At 42.0% G+C, this 23,221-nt stretch overlaps 3 protein-coding genes across 3 annotated transcripts; all 3 read left to right on the forward strand.

Moving 5' to 3' along the window:
* The first annotated feature begins 1,584 nt into the window (after positions 1-1,584).
* Positions 1,585-4,100, forward strand: LOC146614472 (serine/threonine-protein kinase pim-2-like). Its single transcript, XM_085376731.1, has 9 exons — positions 1,585-1,657; positions 1,754-1,933; positions 2,180-2,368; positions 2,634-2,728; positions 2,814-2,861; positions 3,170-3,391; positions 3,473-3,653; positions 3,743-3,919; positions 4,009-4,100. The coding sequence occupies exons 1-9, from the start codon at positions 1,585-1,587 to the stop codon at positions 4,098-4,100; spliced, it is 1,257 nt and encodes a 418-aa protein (XP_085232857.1).
* Positions 4,101-8,446: 4,346 nt separating this feature from the next.
* Positions 8,447-11,991, forward strand: LOC146614473 (serine/threonine-protein kinase pim-2-like). The gene is made up of 9 exons (XM_085376742.1): positions 8,447-8,519; positions 8,621-8,800; positions 9,047-9,235; positions 9,501-9,595; positions 9,681-9,728; positions 11,061-11,282; positions 11,364-11,544; positions 11,634-11,810; positions 11,900-11,991. Exons 1-9 carry the CDS (start codon positions 8,447-8,449, stop codon positions 11,989-11,991), a joined length of 1,257 nt encoding a protein of 418 aa, XP_085232868.1.
* A 4,885-nt stretch (positions 11,992-16,876) lies between these two features.
* Positions 16,877-20,420, forward strand: LOC146614474 (serine/threonine-protein kinase pim-2-like). The gene is made up of 9 exons (XM_085376701.1): positions 16,877-16,949; positions 17,051-17,230; positions 17,477-17,665; positions 17,931-18,025; positions 18,111-18,158; positions 19,490-19,711; positions 19,793-19,973; positions 20,063-20,239; positions 20,329-20,420. The coding sequence occupies exons 1-9, from the start codon at positions 16,877-16,879 to the stop codon at positions 20,418-20,420; spliced, it is 1,257 nt and encodes a 418-aa protein (XP_085232827.1).
* The last annotated feature ends 2,801 nt before the right edge of the window (positions 20,421-23,221 follow it).

Below are 23,221 nucleotides of genomic sequence, written 5' to 3' on the forward strand. Positions count from 1 at the left end.
TACGATTTATAGATCAGTCAACACATTCCAGCACCTTTAGGCAACTGTTTTTGTGATTTGGTGCTGTAAATAAAACTGAAATCAAGTGAATTTTGACTTATGGAGTCACACAAACCACCTGCAACTCAACACCTCAAAGACTAAGGAACTGGTTGTGGACTTCGGGAGGTCCAGAGAAGGTCCACTGCCAGTTCAGATAGAGGGGGAGGAGGTGGAGGTGGTCAACAAGTACAAGTACCTCGGGCTGTGGGTGGACAATAAACTGGACTGGTCATGCAACACAGAGCACCTGTATAAAAAAGCCCAAAGCCGACTGTATTTCCTCAGGAGGCTGAGGTCTTTTAACATCTGCAGGAAGCTCCTGAGGATGTTTTACCAGTCAGTGGTTGCTGGAGTACTTTTCTATGCTGTGGTGTGCTGGGGGAGCAGCACAGCAAAGAGGGACTCATCCAGGCTGGAGAAACTGATCAGGAGGGCTAGCTCTGTGGTCGGCATGAAGCTGGACACTCTGGTGACAGTGGCAGAGAAAAGGACATTAAAGAAACTGATGGACATTATGGACAATGCTGGGCATCCTCTGCACACGGCCATAAACAATCAGAAGAGTCTGTTCAGTGACAGGTTGCTTCTCCCCAAGACAAGAAATAACAGACTTAAAAACTCCTTTGTCCCACACGCCATCAGACTGTTTAACTCCTCTCTGGAGGGGAGAGGGAGGGGAAACAGGAGGACAAAGGAGGGGGGAACAACTAAGCTGTAGTGCCTCTTCACCTCACTGTGCAATACCTTGTGCAATACTTTTTGTAAATAGTCAACAGACTCAATACTTGAAATGTGCAATTCACTTGTATTTTTATTTTTTATTCCTATTTATTCTATTTATCCCCTTTGTATATTTTATTTATATTTGTCTCTGTATTTATATATGTGTGTGTGTGTGTGTGTGTGTGTGTGTGTGTGTGTGTGTGTGTGTGTGTGTGTGTGTATATATATATATAACAGTTCTGTAACTGTAACTTTGGTCGTTGCTGTGCTTTTTTTGGAAGTCGAATTTCCCAGAGGAACCCACCCGAGGGATTAATAAAGTTCTATCTTATCTTATCTTATCTTATCTCTTAACCTGTGCTGCTAGCTTTTAGCCTGCAAAGCTATCCATTAGCCTTCACTACTGCCTTACAAGTAAATGCTGCCCAAAGAGAGTCCTTCTTGTTGGTATAATAGCTACAATATTATCTATAATATCCATTGCTTGTTCCTAACTAGTTTTATGGCCTTTGTTGTAGAAGCACAGTTCCCACCTTGAAGCAGCCCTCTATAAACATGCATTTATGCAGCTGCGCTACAGTTTTTGCAATATTGCACCCCTAAATAAATCTTTACAGAACTTTGCCTTCACCAGAAACTACTGCCTAGCCCAGGCTGATGTTCTGTAGCTATGGAAACCAAGAATTCCAAAATCTTGTGATGTCATCACCTCGTTGTTATAAGACATTGTTATAAGACACTAAAGATCATAGTTCTCACACACAGCTCATTGCATCTTTGCAGAGTGAAGAGTGAAATCCTGAAACTAAATTAACCTAAATGAATCACACAATGTCAAAGTCTTGGCCAACTTATACTGCACCACGTCCTGTGGATCTGAATAACCCTCTAGGTAAGTCAAATGGGATTCATATGGTAATTATGCATGCTTCTGGGTTTTTATTTGAGGCAACTGAATTTGACTTAAATCATCTTTTGTTGATTTCAGGACACCAAACAGAGCCTTGCATCTCCACACTGGTGAAGATGACTCCAGATGGAAGAATAGAGGGAAGAAAGAGAAGGGACTTACCTGAAAGACTGGACAAATCCCCCAAAAAAAGCAAAAGCAGTGGAGGTCCAAAACCGGGTCCCAGCCACTTTGTTTCTGGGGAATCCAGTTTGAAATGTAAGTGATAAGACCTGTTTTAGCTGTGACATTATCTTGGCTATGTAGTTTATTTTGTGACTTTAACTGTGTACTTAACGGTCTTTAACTTTGTAGTTGGTTCATTTAGCCTTCTTTGTGTTGATTTTCAGTGTGCAGTTATTGCTTTAATGCACGATTGCCAGACCTTAGAAAGTCAGTAGAAAGCAGTTGACACACAGAGTTGGACTGAAAATGCTTAAAGTCAAACTACTTTTTCCATTTTAGTTGGCCTTCTCATAGTGCCTTCAAGCGACTCTAGTATAATTAAGAGGAGCAACAAACGGAAGAGCACTAGTGACGAATCTGAGGGACCATCCAGCAAAAAAAGCAGGACAACGAGCCCAGAGGAGAGTCCCACCCAGGAACCCTCTGAAACATGTGACTCACCGAGGATATCCGGCACTGACAGAAAAGGTAAGATAATGGCAATATTTCTGAGCTGGATCACAAGATCCTTTAGAATTTGTCCTGGGGTTTGAGATTGGGTTTGATTCCTGTGGGACCAATCGACAATAAGAGACACTCTGGGCAGTAGTGACGTTACCTACCTACTAATCTGCTAAAATGTAGCTGCTATTTACCAATTAATAGAAATGTTATAGCAAAGCTCTATAGGACTGTGCCAGCTGTTTTCTGTGTAACAAGTCATAACCTGTATGTTTTTCCTGTGTGTCTGCAGAAGACTTCCTGGAAAAATATCAAGAGCTGGAGGTGCTGGGTCATGGAGGCTTTGCCACCGTGTTTTCTGGAATACGCATAAAAGACAGTTTTCCAGTATGGCTTCTTACATTTGCATTTCACAGATCTTCAGTTTATTCCTGTTTGTACTTCTCTAACCCAGAAAATGTCTTTAATGCAGGTGGCAATCAAACATGTTCAACAGCGCAGACTTGCGCGCACAACAATGGTAAGCGTCTTTTCTTATTCCAGCAGGTATTTATATTATTTCAGGCCTTCTCAGGCATCAAGCATAAGGCACGTATTTCCTCCGTGCATGAACCAGACTGGTCTCACAGTTGTGTGTGAAATCGTCAGGAAATATGGTCGAATTCTATGAACAGTGGGTCACCTTATTGTTTAAACTGACATGTTTCAGTGGAAAGAATGCTTTTTAAAGATCAGGTCATTTTGTGACTATTTCAAAACTGTCTGTACGCTGATAGCTACTTTTGTTGAAATTCTGAATACTGACCTGAAGTAACTTTCCTTCTGAAGGATTGGAATGGGAAAAGTACTGATGTTCCCCTGGAGGTGGCGCTACTGATACAAGTTGGGGCTGGACCACACGATACGGAAAGCAGTATAACCCCACTTCTACTTGACTGGTTTGATCTGGAAGATGAGCTTATTATGGTTTTTGAGAAACCAGAAAATTGCATGGACTTAGACAATTACCTCAAAACTACAGATAAACCTCTGTCAGAGACACATGTTAAGGTAAGTGACGAGCATTTGGAGCTTACAGCAGTTTTTCATAGAGAATGTCCTGTGCTCCAAATATGGCTTCCTTTCTTTTAGGTCATAATGAAGCAACTAGTTGACGCAGCCATTACGATGGATAACAAGGGGGTTTTCCACCGAGATATTAAACCACACAACATTCTAATTGAAACATCTTCGGAGGAACCCCGAGTGCGATACATCGATTTTGGCTGTGGAGTCACGTTTACTCCGGGACAAAGGTTCAGGAGGAACGCAGGTATGTTTTCAGCCACAGCGTTGTGCTGTCATGAACTGTCTCCACATCATGTTCCCTCCCCATTAATTCTTCTTATCTTTGTGTTTTAGGAACCAGGATCTACTATAGTCCAGAGTGGTTCATGTACGGCTTCTGCTCTGCAGAATATACTACAGCCTGGCAGCTGGGTGTTGTGATGTACCAGCTGTTACACAACAAGTTACCATTTGACTGCGACTACAAGATCATCAACCAAAACCCACCGATTTTAGCTGACATTTCAAACAGTAAGATTTCTGCCAAAAGGGCTGTTGATATAAGAAAGGTGAAATAACTTTGTGGATAACTTTAACAAGAGTATTTCATTTCTGTAAAGAATGCAGGGATTTTTTGACGGGGTGTCTGAGGAAGCACTACAAGGACCGCTTCACCCTGGAGGATCTTCGGAATCACATGTGGCTCAAATGATTTCTGCGCACCATGAACTAAAAGGTTATGGAGCAAAAGCTCCAACACATCACAAGTCATCAACAAGTCACTTTTCAAATTTAGTAGCAATGTTGCAGTTGCTGTCACGTGGCTCTTTTTTGGTGTTTTCTTTTCCAATCCAGCAGCAAGCAGTCTGAGACCTCCATCTGACCTTCATCTAAATATAGTGTCAAGTGGCAGCTGTGTAAAGGCAAGAGAGGACCCAAATGCACAGCTCTAGACACACGGTGATGACCTCAAAGGCAGGTCTTTATTAACAGGAACGTAAGAAGCCATACAATAACTAACCTGGGAGCAACTAAAGCTGAGGCGCTGGGAAGACACGGTAAATGCACACAACCTAGAGGGACGACGCAACACAGAACAAAGGGACACTCTGACATAAATACACAGAAGGTAATGAGAGAAGTGGGAACACACGGGGAACACAGCTGAAGACAATTAGCGAGCAGGGAGGACACGAAACTGAAAATACTGACACCAAGATGTGGACCTTAAACACAACACAGTACACAGAGATGAGCACAGAGAGAGAGAGGCAGAGAAGAAGGATGAATATGGGGGGATGAGGAGAACACAGAACACAAAGGATGGGAACACGGTACCAGAACAAACACCACAATAAAAACATGGACACAGGGGGAATCCAAATACCAAACCAACCAATCCAATGGACATAAGGAACAAAATACAAAACTACAGGAAAACTAAGAACACTGGGTCAAAATGACCCAGGACCATGACATATAGGCTTTTGTAGGCTTGCTTTATGAAAAATGTCATTGATGAAAATGTAGTGTATATCTGTTATTAACCTCTGTCTCTCTTCCACAGCATGTCTTTATCCTGTCTTCCTTCTCTCACCCCAACCGGTCGCAGCAGATGGCCGCCCCTCCCTGAGCCTGGTTCTGCCGGAGGTTTCTTCCTGTTAAAAGGGAGTTTTTCCTTCCCACTGTCGCCAAAGTGCTTGCTCAAAGGGGGTCATATGATTGTTGGGTTTTTCTCTGTATCTATGAAGCGCCTTGAGGCGACTTTTGTTGTGATTTGGCGCTATATAAATACAATTGAATTGAATTGGGCAGCACGGTGGCACGGTGGTTAGCACTGTTGCCGCACAGCAAGAAGGTCCTGAGTTCAATTCCAACATCAGGCTGGGGTCTTTCTGTGTGGAGTTTGCATGTTCTCCCCGTGTTTGCGTGGGTTCCCTCCGGGTACTCCGGCTTCCTCCCACCGTCCAAAGACATGCAGCTTGTGGGGATAGGTTAATTGGATAATCCAAATTGCCATTAGGTGTGAATGTGAGTGTGAATGGTTGTCTGTCCCTGTGTGTTGGCCCTGCGACAGACTGGCGACCTGTCCAGGGTGTACCCTGCCTCTCGCCCTATGACAGCTGGGATAGGCTCCAGCGCCCCCCGCGACCCTTGAATTGAAGTGAGGCCATGATGCATTTTATTGTAGCTCATCATCATCCGACCCTGCCCTGAAAGTAGCTGAAGAAATGTTGGCATACCGAAAGGTTTGCTTTGGGGGTACTATTTGGTGCCATTTTAAGTTAACAACTATTAAAAAAAAAAAAAAGAGTCATATTTTGTGTGATTTTTTCATTACTGTTGTATATACTATATTAATGTTTGACCACATTTGGGAATCAGAGCAGAGAGAAGATGACAACAGGTGGCGCCATATTGCCAACTGACTAGTCTTCTTCATAAAATATGATACAAAAGCATGATTACAAATACAATAAATGCTTCTGGATGGCAAATGCTCTGTTCAGTACACACGTTTTACTTTGAACACATAGGTATGCAGCATGCACACAACATGCATTCATCCTTTTTGGTTGAGTCCATGGTGATGGCCTGTGTCTTTCCGAGTTCTCCTCAAACACTTTGGCTTCCCTCTACAATGTTAGGCCTCTTATTAACCTTTGTCATGTCATGCACACATTGCTCAAGAGCTGTTGCCATATTGGATGTGATAACCTGTAGCGATCACATCCAATAACTCATGTGTTGTTTACATACAAATGATCACTGCTTTTTTTTCACTGCTGTGCTGCTGGTTGCAGCAATCACCAGGGATAGAGAATCTTTTTTGTTGCCTTTCAGGTGATTTGGATAGAAGAGGAGCATCACATAAAAGGTAGTATCAGTTCTAAATTATTTGAAATCCAAGTATCTGTTTCAAACAATATTTGACTGTGAGGCTTGGTTACCGGTTGTTGCTGGTTCTCACTGGTTGTCACTAGTTGTTACCGCTTGCTGCTGGTGCAGCAGCACTGACAGCTAACATGGCGGTTAAATCGACACATTTTGCTGCACCCATTTTTAGTTTTAATTGTTTTATGTCAGCTTTTCAGCTCCACCTTCTCCACTTCTTCCACACTAAACTTTTTCTACAAGCTGCGTGAGCGCACACCAAAGGTAGGGGAGGTGCTCAGGTTCACTGTCATTGATCATAATCAATCGATAGTGAAAAGTCCCCGCTCAATGCTCAGCTCAAATGCACAAATATATACAATTATGAGATATTCATGAAGTATTTTTATTTTATTTTGCCATTTATATATGTTGGCACTAACAGTGCTCAAGACAATACTTATATACTGTCAATATGTGACATATTGAAATCGCGTTTGAATTTGCGCTTGTTTTTTGCTTTCACTTTGCAATCGCACGAACTGTGTATAGAGAGCGACAGCACTGATTGGTGAGTGATGATAATTTGTGCACCAATTCCTCTGACATCGTCTTATCAATCGTTAGCTTACTATGCAAACATGACAAGTGAAATCTCCTGCAGCTTAAACATGTGAGAGGTTGATCGCGCAGAGAATCGCTGAGCGTTATGTGAGTGCGTGTGTAAAAGCAGCAGGATATATATTTTAGTTCTGCTGAGCCAAATAAGACAGGTCAGGGTGAAGAAGTGACAGCCAAAGAAAAGCTTACCACAAAACGGAGAAGTTATGACAAATCAGACTATAAGGCAAAAAGAAAGTGCAGCTTTATGGTTTCATGGACAAAAGAATTTCTGTGGCTGCGATATGATGAGCTAAATAACCAGGGCTGCACATAAGTGGTCCGCAGGTGCGCATTCGCTGTCAAAATAAAAAACACGCACAAGGGTTAGGGTTAAATTTAAAAACTGTACTTTTGAGTTAAAATATATATTTATAATTTTAATAAATGACAAATTAAAAAGGCATGAACATTTTTTTTGTATCGAAAAAATATCGAACCGTGACACCAAAGTATCGAACCGAACCGTGAATTTTGTGTATTGTTGCACCCCTAATATATATATATATGTGTGTAATTTTAACAAGAACTTTATTGAACAATCAGTGAGTATACAACATACAAACAGATGAGGTATACAAGTGGAACATAAATATGAACAACCAGCGGTTAAAGAAAAAAAGAAAAAAAAACCCACACCGATAGAGTTGGGAAGCAGGTACCATGCTTGTTACATCAGCTAACAATACTAACTTCCACAACACTCACCAAGACAGTCGGAGGTTAGGTAAAACAGAGCAAATAAATTATTGAGAAATTATAAGAAAATACATTAGGCAGGAAAGGAAAAAGAATAACTGTGGAAGTTCAAATTCACTGGGTTACACGTGCTTTCTTTCTATAGCCTTTGAACCTTGAAAAATATAACCTCATCACAGTAACGCATAATTTTATTATGCATTACATCCAATACTGCTCATACATTTAGTGAGTAACTAGTCACAATAATGCGCACAGATACGATTTATAGATCAGTCAACACATTCCAGCACCTTTAGGCAACTGTTTTTGTGATTTGGTGCTGTAAATAAAACTGAAATCAAGTGAATTTTGACTTAACCTGTGCTGCTAGCTTTTAGCCTGCAAAGCTATCCATTAGCCTTCACTACTGCCTTACAAGTAAATGCTGCCCAAAGAGAGTCCTTCTTGTTGGTATAATAGCTACAATATTATCTATAATATCCATTGCTTGTTCCTAACTAGTTTTATGGCCTTTGTTGTAGAAGCACAGTTCCCACCTTGAAGCAGCCCTCTATAAACATGCATTTATGCAGCTGCGCTACAGTTTTTGCAATATTGCACCCCTAAATAAATCTTTACAGAACTTTGCCTTCACCAGAAACTACTGCCTAGCCCAGGCTGATGTTCTGTAGCTATGGAAACCAAGAATTCCAAAATCTTGTGATGTCATCACCTCGTTGTTATAAGACATTGTTATAAGACACTAAAGATCATAGTTCTCACACACAGCTCATTGCATCTTTGCAGAGTGAAGAGTGAAATCCTGAAACTAAATTAACCTAAATGAATCACACAATGTCAAAGTCTTGGCCAACTTATACTGCACCACGTCCTGTGGATCTGAATAACCCTCTAGGTAAGTCAAATGGGATTCATATGGTAATTATGCATGCTTCTGGGTTTTTATTTGAGGCAACTGAATTTGACTTAAACAAAATCATCTTTTGTTGATTTCAGGACACCAAACAGAGCCTTGCATCTCCACACTGGTGAAGATGACTCCAGATGGAAGAATAGAGGGAAGAAAGAGAAGGGACTTACCTGAAAGACTGGACAAATCCCCCAAAAAAAGCAAAAGCAGTGGAGGTCCAAAACCGGGTCCCAGCCACTTTGTTTCTGGGGAATCCAGTTTGAAATGTAAGTGATAAGACCTGTTTTAGCTGTGACATTATCTTGGCTATGTAGTTTATTTTGTGACTTTAACTGTGTACTTAACGGTCTTTAACTTTGTAGTTGGTTCATTTAGCCTTCTTTGTGTTGATTTTCAGTGTGCAGTTATTGCTTTAATGCACGATTGCCAGACCTTAGAAAGTCAGTAGAAAGCAGTTGACACACAGAGTTGGACTGAAAATGCTTAAAGTCAAACTACTTTTTCCATTTTAGTTGGCCTTCTCATAGTGCCTTCAAGCGACTCTAGTATAATTAAGAGGAGCAACAAACGGAAGAGCACTAGTGACGAATCTGAGGGACCATCCAGCAAAAAAAGCAGGACAACGAGCCCAGAGGAGAGTCCCACCCAGGAACCCTCTGAAACATGTGACTCACCGAGGATATCCGGCACTGACAGAAAAGGTAAGATAATGGCAATATTTCTGAGCTGGATCACAAGATCCTTTAGAATTTGTCCTGGGGTTTGAGATTGGGTTTGATTCCTGTGGGACCAATCGACAATAAGAGACACTCTGGGCAGTAGTGACGTTACCTACCTACTAATCTGCTAAAATGTAGCTGCTATTTACCAATTAATAGAAATGTTATAGCAAAGCTCTATAGGACTGTGCCAGCTGTTTTCTGTGTAACAAGTCATAACCTGTATGTTTTTCCTGTGTGTCTGCAGAAGACTTCCTGGAAAAATATCAAGAGCTGGAGGTGCTGGGTCATGGAGGCTTTGCCACCGTGTTTTCTGGAATACGCATAAAAGACAGTTTTCCAGTATGGCTTCTTACATTTGCATTTCACAGATCTTCAGTTTATTCCTGTTTGTACTTCTCTAACCCAGAAAATGTCTTTAATGCAGGTGGCAATCAAACATGTTCAACAGCGCAGACTTGCGCGCACAACAATGGTAAGCGTCTTTTCTTATTCCAGCAGATATTTATTAGGGCTGCCACGATTTGTCGACTAGTCACGATTACGTCGACTATCAAAATCGTCGACGACTGATTTAATAGTCGACGCGTCATTTGAAGCTTTGTAAGATCACAAAAGACGCAGGAGTAAGTGGCAGGATTTAAGAGTGTAATAACGGACTGAAACAGAAGATGGCAGCATTGCATGTACGAGGATGCCAGCTGCCGTTAAACCCCGAAGAAGAAGAAGAAGCAGCTGTGTCCCAGAATTCATAGCGCGGCCCAGCTCAGTTTCCAACAATGGCGGCAGCTAGTTAGTTTTAATGTTACTCTTATTATTCTTTCTGGGTCACAAAATAAACGTTTAACATATTTTCAGGCGAGAATGTAGCTGTGTAAACCTCAAATATCTGCTCAGTTTATCAGGACACCACATATTTTCAAAAGCGCTCCGACGTTTTCGGAGACGTCTGTTACCCACTAGCTCGATAGCTAGCCGGGGGCTAGGCTCACTAGCGCCGTGAGAACACCGGACTCCCCGCAAATCGTTTTCAAACCCACCGCCGTCTTTCGCTACTCAGGTTAAATATATATGAGTCACTTAGATAACTTAAAATGTTATTGTTTGGCTTTTTTTTTTAGTATTTTATTTGTTCCTGAGTAAATCGGTTTGTCTGAGATTAAAGTTATAGTTTTTACACAGCTGAATAAACATCAAGCAGACAACTGATTATCAGAAGTGTGAGATGCTCCAGAATATACTCCAGTGTCCTGTTATATTTTAGATAGCAAGGAGTTTATTAAACTTCACCGAAACAATCTGCAAATTTCATTAAAATGTAATAAACTATCATCTTGTCTTTATTTTTAGTTAGCACAGACCTTAAACACTTAAAGCTGTAAGCTAATGATAGTTATATAAGAGCAGATACTGCTGGTGCAATAAGCTGTAGTTTTACGTCCAATGGACGATCTGATTAGTCGACTAATCGCAAAAATAATCGGTGACTAGTCGACTATCAAAATGATCGTTTGTGGCAGCCCTAGTATTTATATTATTTCAGGCCTTCTCAGGCATCAAGCATAAGGCACGTATTTCCTCCGTGCATGAACCAGACTGGTCTCACAGTTGTGTGTGAAATCGTCAGGAAATATGGTCGAATTCTATGAACAGTGGGTCACCTTATTGTTTAAACTGACATGTTTCAGTGGAAAGAATGCTTTTTAAAGATCAGGTCATTTTGTGACTATTTCAAAACTGTCTGTACGCTGATAGCTACTTTTGTTGAAATTCTGAATACTGACCTGAAGTAACTTTCCTTCTGAAGGATTGGAATGGGAAAAGTACTGATGTTCCCCTGGAGGTGGCGCTACTGATACAAGTTGGGGCTGGACCACACGATACGGAAAGCAGTATAACCCCACTTCTACTTGACTGGTTTGATCTGGAAGATGAGCTTATTATGGTTTTTGAGAAACCAGAAAATTGCATGGACTTAGACAATTACCTCAAAACTACAGATAAACCTCTGTCAGAGACACATGTTAAGGTAAGTGACGAGCATTTGGAGCTTACAGCAGTTTTTCATAGAGAATGTCCTGTGCTCCAAATATGGCTTCCTTTCTTTTAGGTCATAATGAAACAACTAGTTGACGCAGCCATTACGATGGATAACAAGGGGGTTTTCCACCGAGATATTAAACCACACAACATTCTAATTGAAACATCTTCGGAGGAACCCCGAGTGCGATACATCGATTTTGGCTGTGGAGTCACGTTTACTCCGGGACAAAGGTTCAGGAGGAACGCAGGTATGTTTTCAGCCACAGCGTTGTGCTGTCATGAACTGTCTCCACATCATGTTCCCTCCCCATTAATTCTTCTTATCTTTGTGTTTTAGGAACCAGGATCTACAATAGTCCAGAGTGGTTCATGTACGGCTTCTGCTCTGCAGAATATACTACAGCCTGGCAGCTGGGTGTTGTGATGTACCAGCTGTTACACAACAAGTTACCATTTGACTGCGACTACAAGATCATCAACCAAAACCCACCAATTTTAGCTGACATTTCAAACAGTAAGATTTCTGCCAAAAGGGCTGTTGATATAAGAAAGGTGAAATAACTTTGTGGATAACTTTAACAAGAGTATTTCATTTCTGTAAAGAATGCAGGGATTTTTTGACGGGGTGTCTGAGGAAGCACTACAAGGACCGCTTCACCCTGGAGGATCTTCGGAATCACATGTGGCTCAAATGATTTCTGCGCACCATGAACTAAAAGGTTATGGAGCAAAAGCTCCAACACATCACAAGTCATCAACAAGTCACTTTTCAAATTTAGTAGCAATGTTGCAGTTGCTGTCACGTGGCTCTTTTTTGGTGTTTTCTTTTCCAATCCAGCAGCAAGCAGTCTGAGACCTCCATCTGACCTTCATCTAAATATAGTGTCAAGCGGCGGCTGTGTGAAGGCAAGAGAGGACCCAAATGCACAGCTCTAGACACACGGTGATGACCTCAAAGGCAGGTCTTTATTAACAGGAACATAAGAAGCCATACAATAACTAACCTGGGAGCAACTAAAGCTGAGGCGCTGGGAAGACACGGTAAATGCACACAACCTAGAGGGACGACGCAACACAGAACAAAGGGACACTCTGACATAAATACACAGAAGGTAATGAGAGAAGTGGGAACACACGGGGAACACAGCTGAAGACAATTAGCGAGCAGGGAGGACACGAAACTGAAAATACTGACACCAAGATGTGGACCTTAAACACAACACAGTACACAGAGATGAGCACAGAGAGAGAGAGGCAGAGAAGAAGGATGAATATGGGGGGATGAGGAGAACACAGAACACAAAGGATGGGAACACGGTACCAGAACAAACACCACAATAAAAACATGGACACAGGGGGAATCCAAATACCAAACCAACCAATCCAATGGACATAAGGAACAAAATACAAAACTACAGGAAAACTAAGAACACTGGGTCAAAATGACCCAGGACCATGACATATAGGCTTTTGTAGGCTTGCTTTATGAAAAATGTCATTGATGAAAATGTAGTGTATATCTGTTATTAACCTCTGTCTCTCTTCCACAGCATGTCTTTATCCTGTCTTCCTTCTCTCACCCCAACCGGTCGCAGCAGATGGCCGCCCCTCCCTGAGCCTGGTTCTGCCGGAGGTTTCTTCCTGTTAAAAGGGAGTTTTTCCTTCCCACTGTCGCCAAAGTGCTTGCTCAAAGGGGGTCATATGATTGTTGGGTTTTTCTCTGTATCTATGAAGTGCCTTGAGGCGACTTTTGTTGTGATTTGGCGCTATATAAATACAATTGAATTGAATTGAATTGGGCAGCACGGTGGCACGGTGGTTAGCACTGTTGCCGCACAGCAAGAAGGTCCTGAGTTCAATTCCAACATCAGGCCGGGGTCTTTCTGTGTGGAGTTTGCATGTTCTCCCCGTGTTTGCGTGGGTTCCCTCCGGGTACTCCGGCTTCCTCCCACCGTCCAAAGACATGCAGCTTGTGGGGATAGGTTAATTGGATAATCCAAATTGCCATTAGGTGTGAATGTGAGTGCGAATGGTTGTCTGTCCCTGTGTGTTGGCCCTGCGACAGACTGGCGACCTGTCCAGGGTGTACCCCGCCTCTCGCCCTATGACAGCTGGGATAGGCTCCAGCGCCCCCCGCGACCCTTGAATTGAATTGAATTGAAGTGAGGCCATGATGCATTTTATTGTAGCTCATCATCATCCGACCCTGCCCTGAAAATAGCTGAAGAAATGTTGGCATACCGAAAGGTTTGCTTTGGGGGTACTATTTGGTGCCATTTTAAGTTAAAAACTATTAAAAAAAAAAAAAAAAGAGTCATATTTTGTGTGATTTTTTTCATTACTGTTGTTGTCCCAAGAAGCAAGATGGCGCCTGTGTTTGGCTGTGCCGCTGCCTCCGTCCGTGTGTTTGTTTACTTTATATGTTATGCAAGTGTTCTTGCTACAGCTTTGTCCGATGTCATCTCCCTTCGGATTTATGATCGCCATGCGTTACTGCCGATCAAATCTGCTATGGATAACTTTCAGAGTCAACGATACGACGTTGTTTTCCCACCGCCGCTTGAGCGCGACGCAGCACCCGGTTCACCTCCACTCTTGCCGGTCAGCTCAATTTTGCTTCAGAGGCCTCGTCGGAGGAAGCGGGGGAAGAGAGCCGGCTTTGTTGTCCTGCTCCGTTGTCTTCGGAAAGAGGCAGATCTTCGGGGGCTTTATTCCTGGGCTGCTAGCGGTAAGATCCGCCTGAGACTTGTCGGAGCTGGATTAATCCCCACAACCCACTGTGTTTGAACTGAGCCCTTAGCCCTATATGTGCCTTTAAATGAGCACATTGCCCCAGAAACCTTTGTTTCTCCAAGTACTTGTGTATAAAAAACTATATATTAATGTTTGACCACATTTGGGAATCAGAGCAGAGAGAAGATGACAACAGGTGGCGCCATATTGCCAACTGACTAGTCTTCTTCATAAAATATGATACAAAAGCATGATTACAAATACAATAAATGCTTCTGGATGGCAAATGCTCTGTTCAGTACACACGTTTTACTTTGAACACATAGGTATGCAGCATGCACACAACATGCATTCATCCTTTTTGGTTGAGTCCATGGTGATGGCCTGTGTCTTTCCGAGTTCTCCTCAAACACTTTGGCTTCCCTCTACAATGTTAGGCCTCTTATTAACCTTTGTCATGTCATGCACACATTGCTCAAGAGCTGTTGCCATATTGGATGTGATAACCTGTAGCGATCACATCCAATAACTCATGTGTTGTTTACATACAAATGATCACTGCTTTTTTTTCACTGCTGTGCTGCTGGTTGCAGCAATCACCAGGGATAGAGAATCTCTTTTGTTGCCTTTCAGGTGATTTGGATAGAAGAGGAGCATCACATAAATGGTAGTATCAGTTCTAAATTATTTGAAATCCAAGTATCTGTTTCAAACAATATTTGACTGTGAGGCTTGGTTACCGGTTGTTGCTGGTTCTCACTGGTTGTCACTAGTTGTTACCGCTTGCTGCTGGTGCAGCAGCACTGACAGCTAACGTGGCGGTTAAATCGACACATTTTGCTGCACCCATTTTTAGTTTTAATTGTTTTATGTCAGCTTTTCAGCTCCACCTTCTCCACTTCTTCCACACTAAACTTTTTCTACAAGCTGCGTGAGCACACACCAAAGGTAGGGGAGGTGCTCAGGTTCACTGTCATTGATCATAATCGATCGATAGTGAAAAGTCCCCGCTCAATGCTCAGCTCAAATGCACAAATATATACAATTATGAGATATTCATGAAGTATTTTTATTTTATTTTGCCATTTATATATGTTGGCACTAACAGTGCTCAAGACAATACTTATATACTGTCAATATGTGACATATTGAAATCGCGTTTGAATTTGCGCTTGTTTTTTGCTTTCACTTTGCAATCGCACGAACTGTGTATAGAGAGCGACAGCACTGATTGGTGAGTGATGATAATTTGTGCACCAATTCCTCTGACATCGTCTTATCAATCGTTAGCTTACTATGCAAACATGACAAGTGAAATCTCCCGCAGCTTAAACATGTGAGAGGTTGATCGCGCAGAGAATCGCTGAGCGTTATGTGAGTGCGTGTGTAAAAGCAGCAGGATATATATTTTAGTTCTGCTGAGCCAAATAAGACAGGTCAGGGTGAAGAAGTGACAGCCAAAGAAAAGCTTACCATAAAACGGAGAAGTTATGACAAATCAGACTATAAGGCAAAAAGAAAGTGCAGCTTTATGGTTTCATGGACAAAAGAATTTCTGTGGCTGCAATATGACGAGCTAAATAACCAGGGCTGCACATAAGTGGTCCGCAGGTGTGCATTCGCTGTCAAAATAAAAAACACGCACAAGGGTTAGGGTTAAATTTAAAAACTGTACTTTTGAGTTAAAATATATATTTATAATTTTAATAAATGACAAATTAAAAAGGCATGAACATTTTTTTTGTATCGAAAAAATATCGAACCGTGACACCAAAGTATCGAACCGAACCGTGAATTTTGTGTATTGTTGCACCCCTAATATATATATATATGTGTGTAATTTTAACAAGAACTTTATTGAACAATCAGTGAGTATACAACATACAAACAGATGAGGTATACAAGTGGAACATAAATATGAACAACCAGCGGTTAAAGAAAAAAAGAAAAAAAACCCCACACCGATAGAGTTGGGAAGCAGGTACCATGCTTGTTACATCAGCTAACAATACTAACTTCCACAACACTCACCAAGACAGTCGGAGGTTAGGTAAAACAGAGCAAATAAATTATTGAGAAATTATAAGAAAATACATTAGGCAGGAAAGGAAAAAGAATAACTGTGGAAGTTCAAATTCACTGGGTTACACGTGCTTTCTTTCTATAGCCTTTGAACCTTGAAAAATATAACCTCATCACAGTAACGCATAATTTTATTATGCATTACATCCAATACTGCTCATACATTTAGTGAGTAACTAGTCACAATAATGCGCACAGATACGATTTATAGATCAGTCAACACATTCCAGCACCTTTAGGCAACTGTTTTTGTGATTTGGTGCTGTAAATAAAACTGAAATCAAGTGAATTTTGACTTAACCTGTGCTGCTAGCTTTTAGCCTGCAAAGCTATCCATTAGCCTTCACTACTGCCTTACAAGTAAATGCTGCCCAAAGAGAGTCCTTCTTGTTGGTATAATAGCTACAATATTATCTATAATATCCATTGCTTGTTCCTAACTAGTTTTATGGCCTTTGTTGTAGAAGCACAGTTCCCACCTTGAAGCAGCCCTCTATAAACATGCATTTATGCAGCTGCGCTACAGTTTTTGCAATATTGCACCCCTAAATAAATCTTTACAGAACTTTGCCTTCACCAGAAACTACTGCCTAGCCCAGGCTGATGTTCTGTAGCTATGGAAACCAAGAATTCCAAAATCTTGTGATGTCATCACCTCGTTGTTATAAGACATTGTTATAAGACACTAAAGATCATAGTTCTCACACACAGCTCATTGCATCTTTGCAGAGTGAAGAGTGAAATCCTGAAACTAAATTAACCTAAATGAATCACACAATGTCAAAGTCTTGGCCAACTTATACTGCACCACGTCCTGTGGATCTGAATAACCCTCTAGGTAAGTCAAATGGGATTCATATGGTAATTATGCATGCTTCTGGGTTTTTATTTGAGGCAACTGAATTTGACTTAAACAAAATCATCTTTTGTTGATTTCAGGACACCAAACAGAGCCTTGCATCTCCACACTGGTGAAGATGACTCCAGATGGAAGAATAGAGGGAAGAAAGAGAAGGGACTTACCTGAAAGACTGGACAAATCCCCCAAAAAAAGCAAAAGCAGTGGAGGTCCAAAACCGGGTCCCAGCCACTTTGTTTCTGGGGAATCCAGTTTGAAATGTAAGTGATAAGACCTGTTTTAGCTGTGACATTATCTTGGCTATGTAGTTTATTTTGTGACTTTAACTGTGTACTTAACGGTCTTTAACTTTGTAGTTGGTTCATTTAGCCTTCTTTGTGTTGATTTTCAGTGTGCAGTTATTGCTTTAATGCACGATTGCCAGACCTTAGAAAGTCAGTAGAAAGCAGTTGACACACAGAGTTGGACTGAAAATGCTTAAAGTCAAACTACTTTTTCCATTTTAGTTGGCCTTCTCATAGTGCCTTCAAGCGACTCTAGTATAATTAAGAGGAGCAACAAACGGAAGAGCACTAGTGACGAATCTGAGGGACCATCCAGCAAAAAAAGCAGGACAACGAGCCCAGAGGAGAGTCCCACCCAGGAACCCTCTGAAACATGTGACTCACCGAGGATATCCGGCACTGACAGAAAAGGTAAGATAATGGCAATATTTCTGAGCTGGATCACAAGATCCTTTAGAATTTGTCCTGGGGTTTGAGATTGGGTTTGATTCCTGTGGGACCAATCGACAATAAGAGACACTCTGGGCAGTAGTGACGTTACCTACCTACTAATCTGCTAAAATGTAGCTGCTATTTACCAATTAATAGAAATGTTATAGCAAAGCTCTATAGGACTGTGCCAGCTGTTTTCTGTGTAACAAGTCATAACCTGTATGTTTTTCCTGTGTGTCTGCAGAAGACTTCCTGGAAAAATATCAAGAGCTGGAGGTGCTGGGTCATGGAGGCTTTGCCACCGTGTTTTCTGGAATACGCATAAAAGACAGTTTTCCAGTATGGCTTCTTACATTTGCATTTCACAGATCTTCAGTTTATTCCTGTTTGTACTTCTCTAACCCAGAAAATGTCTTTAATGCAGGTGGCAATCAAACATGTTCAACAGCGCAGACTTGCGCGCACAACAATGGTAAGCGTCTTTTCTTATTCCAGCAGATATTTATTAGGGCTGCCACGATTTGTCGACTAGTCACGATTACGTCGACTATCAAAATCGTCGACGACTGATTTAATAGTCGACGCGTCGTTTGAAGCTTTGTAAGATCACAAAAGACGCAGGAGTAAGTGGCAGGATTTAAGAGTGTAATAACGGACTGAAACAGAAGATGGCAGCATTGCATGTACGAGGATGCCAGCTGCCGTTAAACCCCGAAGAAGAAGAAGAAGCAGCTGTGTCCCAGAATTCATAGCGCGGCCCAGCTCAGTTTCCAACAATGGCGGCAGCTAGTTAGTTTTAATGTTACTCTTATTATTCTTTCTGGGTCACAAAATAAACGTTTAACATATTTTCAGGCGAGAATGTAGCTGTGTAAACCTCAAATATCTGCTCAGTTTATCAGGACACCACATATTTTCAAAAGCGCTCCGACGTTTTCGGAGACGTCTGTTACCCACTAGCTCGATAGCTAGCCGGGGGCTAGGCTCACTAGCGCCGTGAGAACACCGGACTCCCCGCAAATCGTTTTCAAACCCACCGCCGTCTTTCGCTACTCAGGTTAAATATATATGAGTCACTTAGATAACTTAAAATGTTATTGTTTGGCTTTTTTTTTAGTATTTTATTTGTTCCTGAGTAAATCAGTTTGTCTGAGATTAAAGTTATAGCTTTTACACAGCTGAATAAACATCAAGCAGACAGCTGATTATCAGAAGTGTGAGATGCTCCAGAATATACTCCAGTGTCCTGTTATATTTTAGATAGCAAGGAGTTTATTAAACTTCACCGAAATAATCTGCAAATTTCATTAAAATTTAATAAACTATCATCTTGTCTTTATTTTTAGTTAGCACAGACCTTAAACACTTAAAGCTGTAAGCTAATGATAGTTATATAAGAGCAGATACTGCTGGTGCAATAAGCTGTAGTTTTACGTCCAATGGATGATCTGATTAGTCGACTAATCGCAAAAATAATCGGTGACTAGTCGACTATCAAAATGATCGTTTGTGGCAGCCCTAGTATTTATATTATTCCAGGCCTTCTCAGGCATCAAGCATAAGGCACGTATTTCCTCCGTGCATGAACCAGACTGGTCTCACAGTTGTGTGTGAAATCGTCAGGAAATATGGTCGAATTCTATGAACAGTGGGTCACCTTATTGTTTAAACTGACATGTTTCAGTGGAAAGAATGCTTTTTAAAGATCAGGTCATTTTGTGACTATTTCAAAACTGTCTGTACGCTGATAGCTACTTTTGTTGAAATTCTGAATACTGACCTGAAGTAACTTTCCTTCTGAAGGATTGGAATGGGAAAAGTACTGATGTTCCCCTGGAGGTGGCGCTACTGATACAAGTTGGGGCTGGACCACACGATACGGAAAGCAGTATAACCCCACTTCTACTTGACTGGTTTGATCTGGAAGATGAGCTTATTATGGTTTTTGAGAAACCAGAAAATTGCATGGACTTAGACAATTACCTCAAAACTACAGATAAACCTCTGTCAGAGACACATGTTAAGGTAAGTGACGAGCATTTGGAGCTTACAGCAGTTTTTCATAGAGAATGTCCTGTGCTCCAAATATGGCTTCCTTTCTTTTAGGTCATAATGAAGCAACTAGTTGACGCAGCCATTACGATGGATAACAAGGGGGTTTTCCACCGAGATATTAAACCACACAACATTCTAATTGAAACATCTTCGGAGGAACCCCGAGTGCGATACATCGATTTTGGCTGTGGAGTCACGTTTACTCCGGGACAAAGGTTCAGGAGGAACGCAGGTATGTTTTCAGCCACAGCGTTGTGCTGTCATGAACTGTCTCCACATCATGTTCCCTCCCCATTAATTCTTCTTATCTTTGTGTTTTAGGAACCAGGATCTACAATAGTCCAGAGTGGTTCATGTACGGCTTCTGCTCTGCAGAATATACTACAGCCTGGCAGCTGGGTGTTGTGATGTACCAGCTGTTACACAACAAGTTACCATTTGACTGCGACTACAAGATCATCAACCAAAACCCACCGATTTTAGCTGACATTTCAAACAGTAAGATTTCTGCCAAAAGGGCTGTTGATATAAGAAAGGTGAAATAACTTTGTGGATAACTTTAACAAGAGTATTTCATTTCTGTAAAGAATGCAGGGATTTTTTGACGGGGTGTCTGAGGAAGCACTACAAGGACCGCTTCACCCTGGAGGATCTTCAGAATCACATGTGGCTCAAATGATTTCTGCGCACCATGAACTAAAAGGTTATGGAGCAAAAGCTCCAACACATCACAAGTCATCAACAAGTCACTTTTCAAATTTAGTAGCAATGTTGCAGTTGCTGTCACGTGGCTCTTTTTTGGTGTTTTCTTTTCCAATCCAGCAGCAAGCAGTCTGAGACCTCCATCTGACCTTCATCTAAATATAGTGTCAAGCGGCGGCTGTGTGAAGGCAAGAGAGGACCCAAATGCACAGCTCTAGACACACGGTGATGACCTCAAAGGCAGGTCTTTATTAACAGGAACATAAGAAGCCATACAATAACTAACCTGGGAGCAACTAAAGCTGAGGCGCTGGGAAGACACGGTAAATGCACACAACCTAGAGGGACGACGCAACACAGAACAAAGGGACACTCTGACATAAATACACAGAAGGTAATGAGAGAAGTGGGAACACACGGGGAACACAGCTGAAGACAATTAGCGAGCAGGGAGGACACGAAACTGAAAATACTGACACCAAGATGTGGACCTTAAACACAACACAGTACACAGAGATGAGCACAGAGAGAGAGAGGCAGAGAAGAAGGATGAATATGGGGGGATGAGGAGAACACAGAACACAAAGGATGGGAACACGGTACCAGAACAAACACCACAATAAAAACATGGACACAGGGGGAATCCAAATACCAAACCAACCAATCCAATGGACATAAGGAACAAAATACAAAACTACAGGAAAACTAAGAACACTGGGTCAAAATGACCCAGGACCATGACATATAGGCTTTTGTAGGCTTGCTTTATGAAAAATGTCATTGATGAAAATGTAGTGTATATCTGTTATTAACCTCTGTCTCTCTTCCACAGCATGTCTTTATCCTGTCTTCCTTCTCTCACCCCAACCGGTCGCAGCAGATGGCCGCCCCTCCCTGAGCCTGGTTCTGCCGGAGGTTTCTTCCTGTTAAAAGGGAGTTTTTCCTTCCCACTGTCGCCAAAGTGCTTGCTCAAAGGGGGTCATATGATTGTTGGGTTTTTCTCTGTATCTATGAAGCGCCTTGAGGCGACTTTTGTTGTGATTTGGCGCTATATAAATACAATTGAATTGAATTGAATTGGGCAGCACGGTGGCACGGTGGTTAGCACTGTTGCCGCACAGCAAGAAGGTCCTGAGTTCAATTCCAACATCAGGCCGGGGTCTTTCTGTGTGGAGTTTGCATGTTCTCCCCGTGTTTGCGTGGGTTCCCTCCGGGTACTCCGGCTTCCTCCCACCGTCCAAAGACATGCAGCTTGTGGGGATAGGTTAATTGGATAATCCAAATTGCCATTAGGTGTGAATGTGAGTGCGAATGGTTGTCTGTCCCTGTGTGTTGGCCCTGCGACAGACTGGCGACCTGTCCAGGGTGTACCCCGCCTCTCGCCCTATGACAGCTGGGATAGGCTCCAGCGCCCCCCGCGACCCTTGAATTGAATTGAATTGAAGTGAGGCCATGATGCATTTTATTGTAGCTCATCATCATCCGACCCTGCCCTGAAAATAGCTGAAGAAATGTTGGCATACCGAAAGGTTTGCTTTGGGGGTATACTATTTGGTGCCATTTTAAGTTAAAAACTATTAAAAAAACAAAACAAAAAGAGTCATATTTTGTGTGATTTTTTCATTACTGTTGTTGTCCCAAGAAGCAAGATGGCACCTGTGTTTGGCTGTGCCGCTGCCTCCGTCCGTGTGTTTGTTTACTTCATATGTTATGCAAGTGTTCTTGCTACAGCTTTGTCCGATGTCATCTCCCTTCGGATTTATGATCGCCATGCGTTACTGCCGATCAAATCTGCTATGGATAACTTTCAGAGTCAACGATACGACGTTGTTTTCCCACCGCCGCTTGAGCGCGACGCAGCACCCGGTTCACCTCCACTCTTGCCGGTCAGCTCAATTTTGCTTCAGAGGCCTCGTCGGAGGAAGCGGGGGAAGAGAGCCGGCTTTGTTGTCCTGCTCCGTCGTCTTCGGAAAGAGGCAGATCTTCGGGGGCTTTATTCCTGGGCTGCTAGCGGTAAGATCCGCCTGAGACTTGTCGGAGCTGGATTAATCCCCACAACCCACTGTGTTTGAACTGAGCCCTTAGCCCTATATGTGCCTTTAAATGAGCACATTGCCCCAGAAACCTTTGTTTCTCCAAGTACTTGTGTATAAAAAACTATATATTAATGTTTGACCACATTTGGGAATCAGAGCAGAGAGAAGATGACAACAGGTGGCGCCATATTGCCAACTGACTAGTCTTCTTCATAAAATATGATACAAAAGCATGATTACAAATACAATAAATGCTTCTGGATGGCAAATGCTCTGTTCAGTACACACGTTTTACTTTGAACACATAGGTATGCAGCATGCACACAACATGCATTCATCCTTTTTGGTTGAGTCCATGGTGATGGCCTGTGTCTTTCCGAGTTCTCCTCAAACACTTTGGCTTCCCTCTACAATGTTAGGCCTCTTATTAACCTTTGTCATGTCATGCACACATTGCTCAAGAGCTGTTGCCATATTGGATGTGATAACCTGTAGCGATCACATCCAATAACTCATGTGTTGTTTACATACAAATGATCACTGCTTTTTTTTCACTGCTGTGCTGCTGGTTGCAGCAATCACCAGGGATAGAGAATCTTTTTTGTTGCCTTTCAGGTGATTTGGATAGAAGAGGAGCATCACATAAAAGGTAGTATCAGTTCTAAATTATTTGAAATCCAAGTATCTGTTTCAAACAATATTTGACTGTGAGGCTTGGTTACCGGTTGTTGCTGGTTCTCAC

The sequence above is a fragment of the Diplotaxodon limnothrissa genome, linkage group LG17 (genome assembly GCF_057381915.1).
Source record: "Diplotaxodon limnothrissa isolate DT_005_m linkage group LG17, D_limnothrissa_male_GT1.1, whole genome shotgun sequence".
NCBI classification, from domain to species: domain Eukaryota; kingdom Metazoa; phylum Chordata; class Actinopteri; order Cichliformes; family Cichlidae; genus Diplotaxodon; species Diplotaxodon limnothrissa.

Bases quoted from the DNA above. Each gene is read 5' to 3' on its own strand.
- LOC146614472 (XM_085376731.1), top strand. From the start codon at position 1,585: ATGAATCACACAATGTCAAAGTCTTGGCCAACTTATACTGCACCACGT. The intron at 1,658-1,753 runs GTAAGTCAAATG...TGTTGATTTCAG, and splicing joins GGATCTGAATAACCCTCTAG to GACACCAAACAGAGCCTTGC. The intron at 1,934-2,179 runs GTAAGTGATAAG...TTTCCATTTTAG, and splicing joins TGGGGAATCCAGTTTGAAAT to TTGGCCTTCTCATAGTGCCT.
- LOC146614473 (XM_085376742.1), top strand. From the start codon at position 8,447: ATGAATCACACAATGTCAAAGTCTTGGCCAACTTATACTGCACCACGT. The intron at 9,236-9,500 runs GTAAGATAATGG...GTGTGTCTGCAG, and splicing joins ATCCGGCACTGACAGAAAAG to AAGACTTCCTGGAAAAATAT. The intron at 9,596-9,680 runs GTATGGCTTCTT...TCTTTAATGCAG, and splicing joins GCATAAAAGACAGTTTTCCA to GTGGCAATCAAACATGTTCA.
- LOC146614474 (XM_085376701.1), top strand. From the start codon at position 16,877: ATGAATCACACAATGTCAAAGTCTTGGCCAACTTATACTGCACCACGT. The intron at 18,159-19,489 runs GTAAGCGTCTTT...TTCCTTCTGAAG, and splicing joins GACTTGCGCGCACAACAATG to GATTGGAATGGGAAAAGTAC. The intron at 19,712-19,792 runs GTAAGTGACGAG...CCTTTCTTTTAG, and splicing joins TGTCAGAGACACATGTTAAG to GTCATAATGAAGCAACTAGT.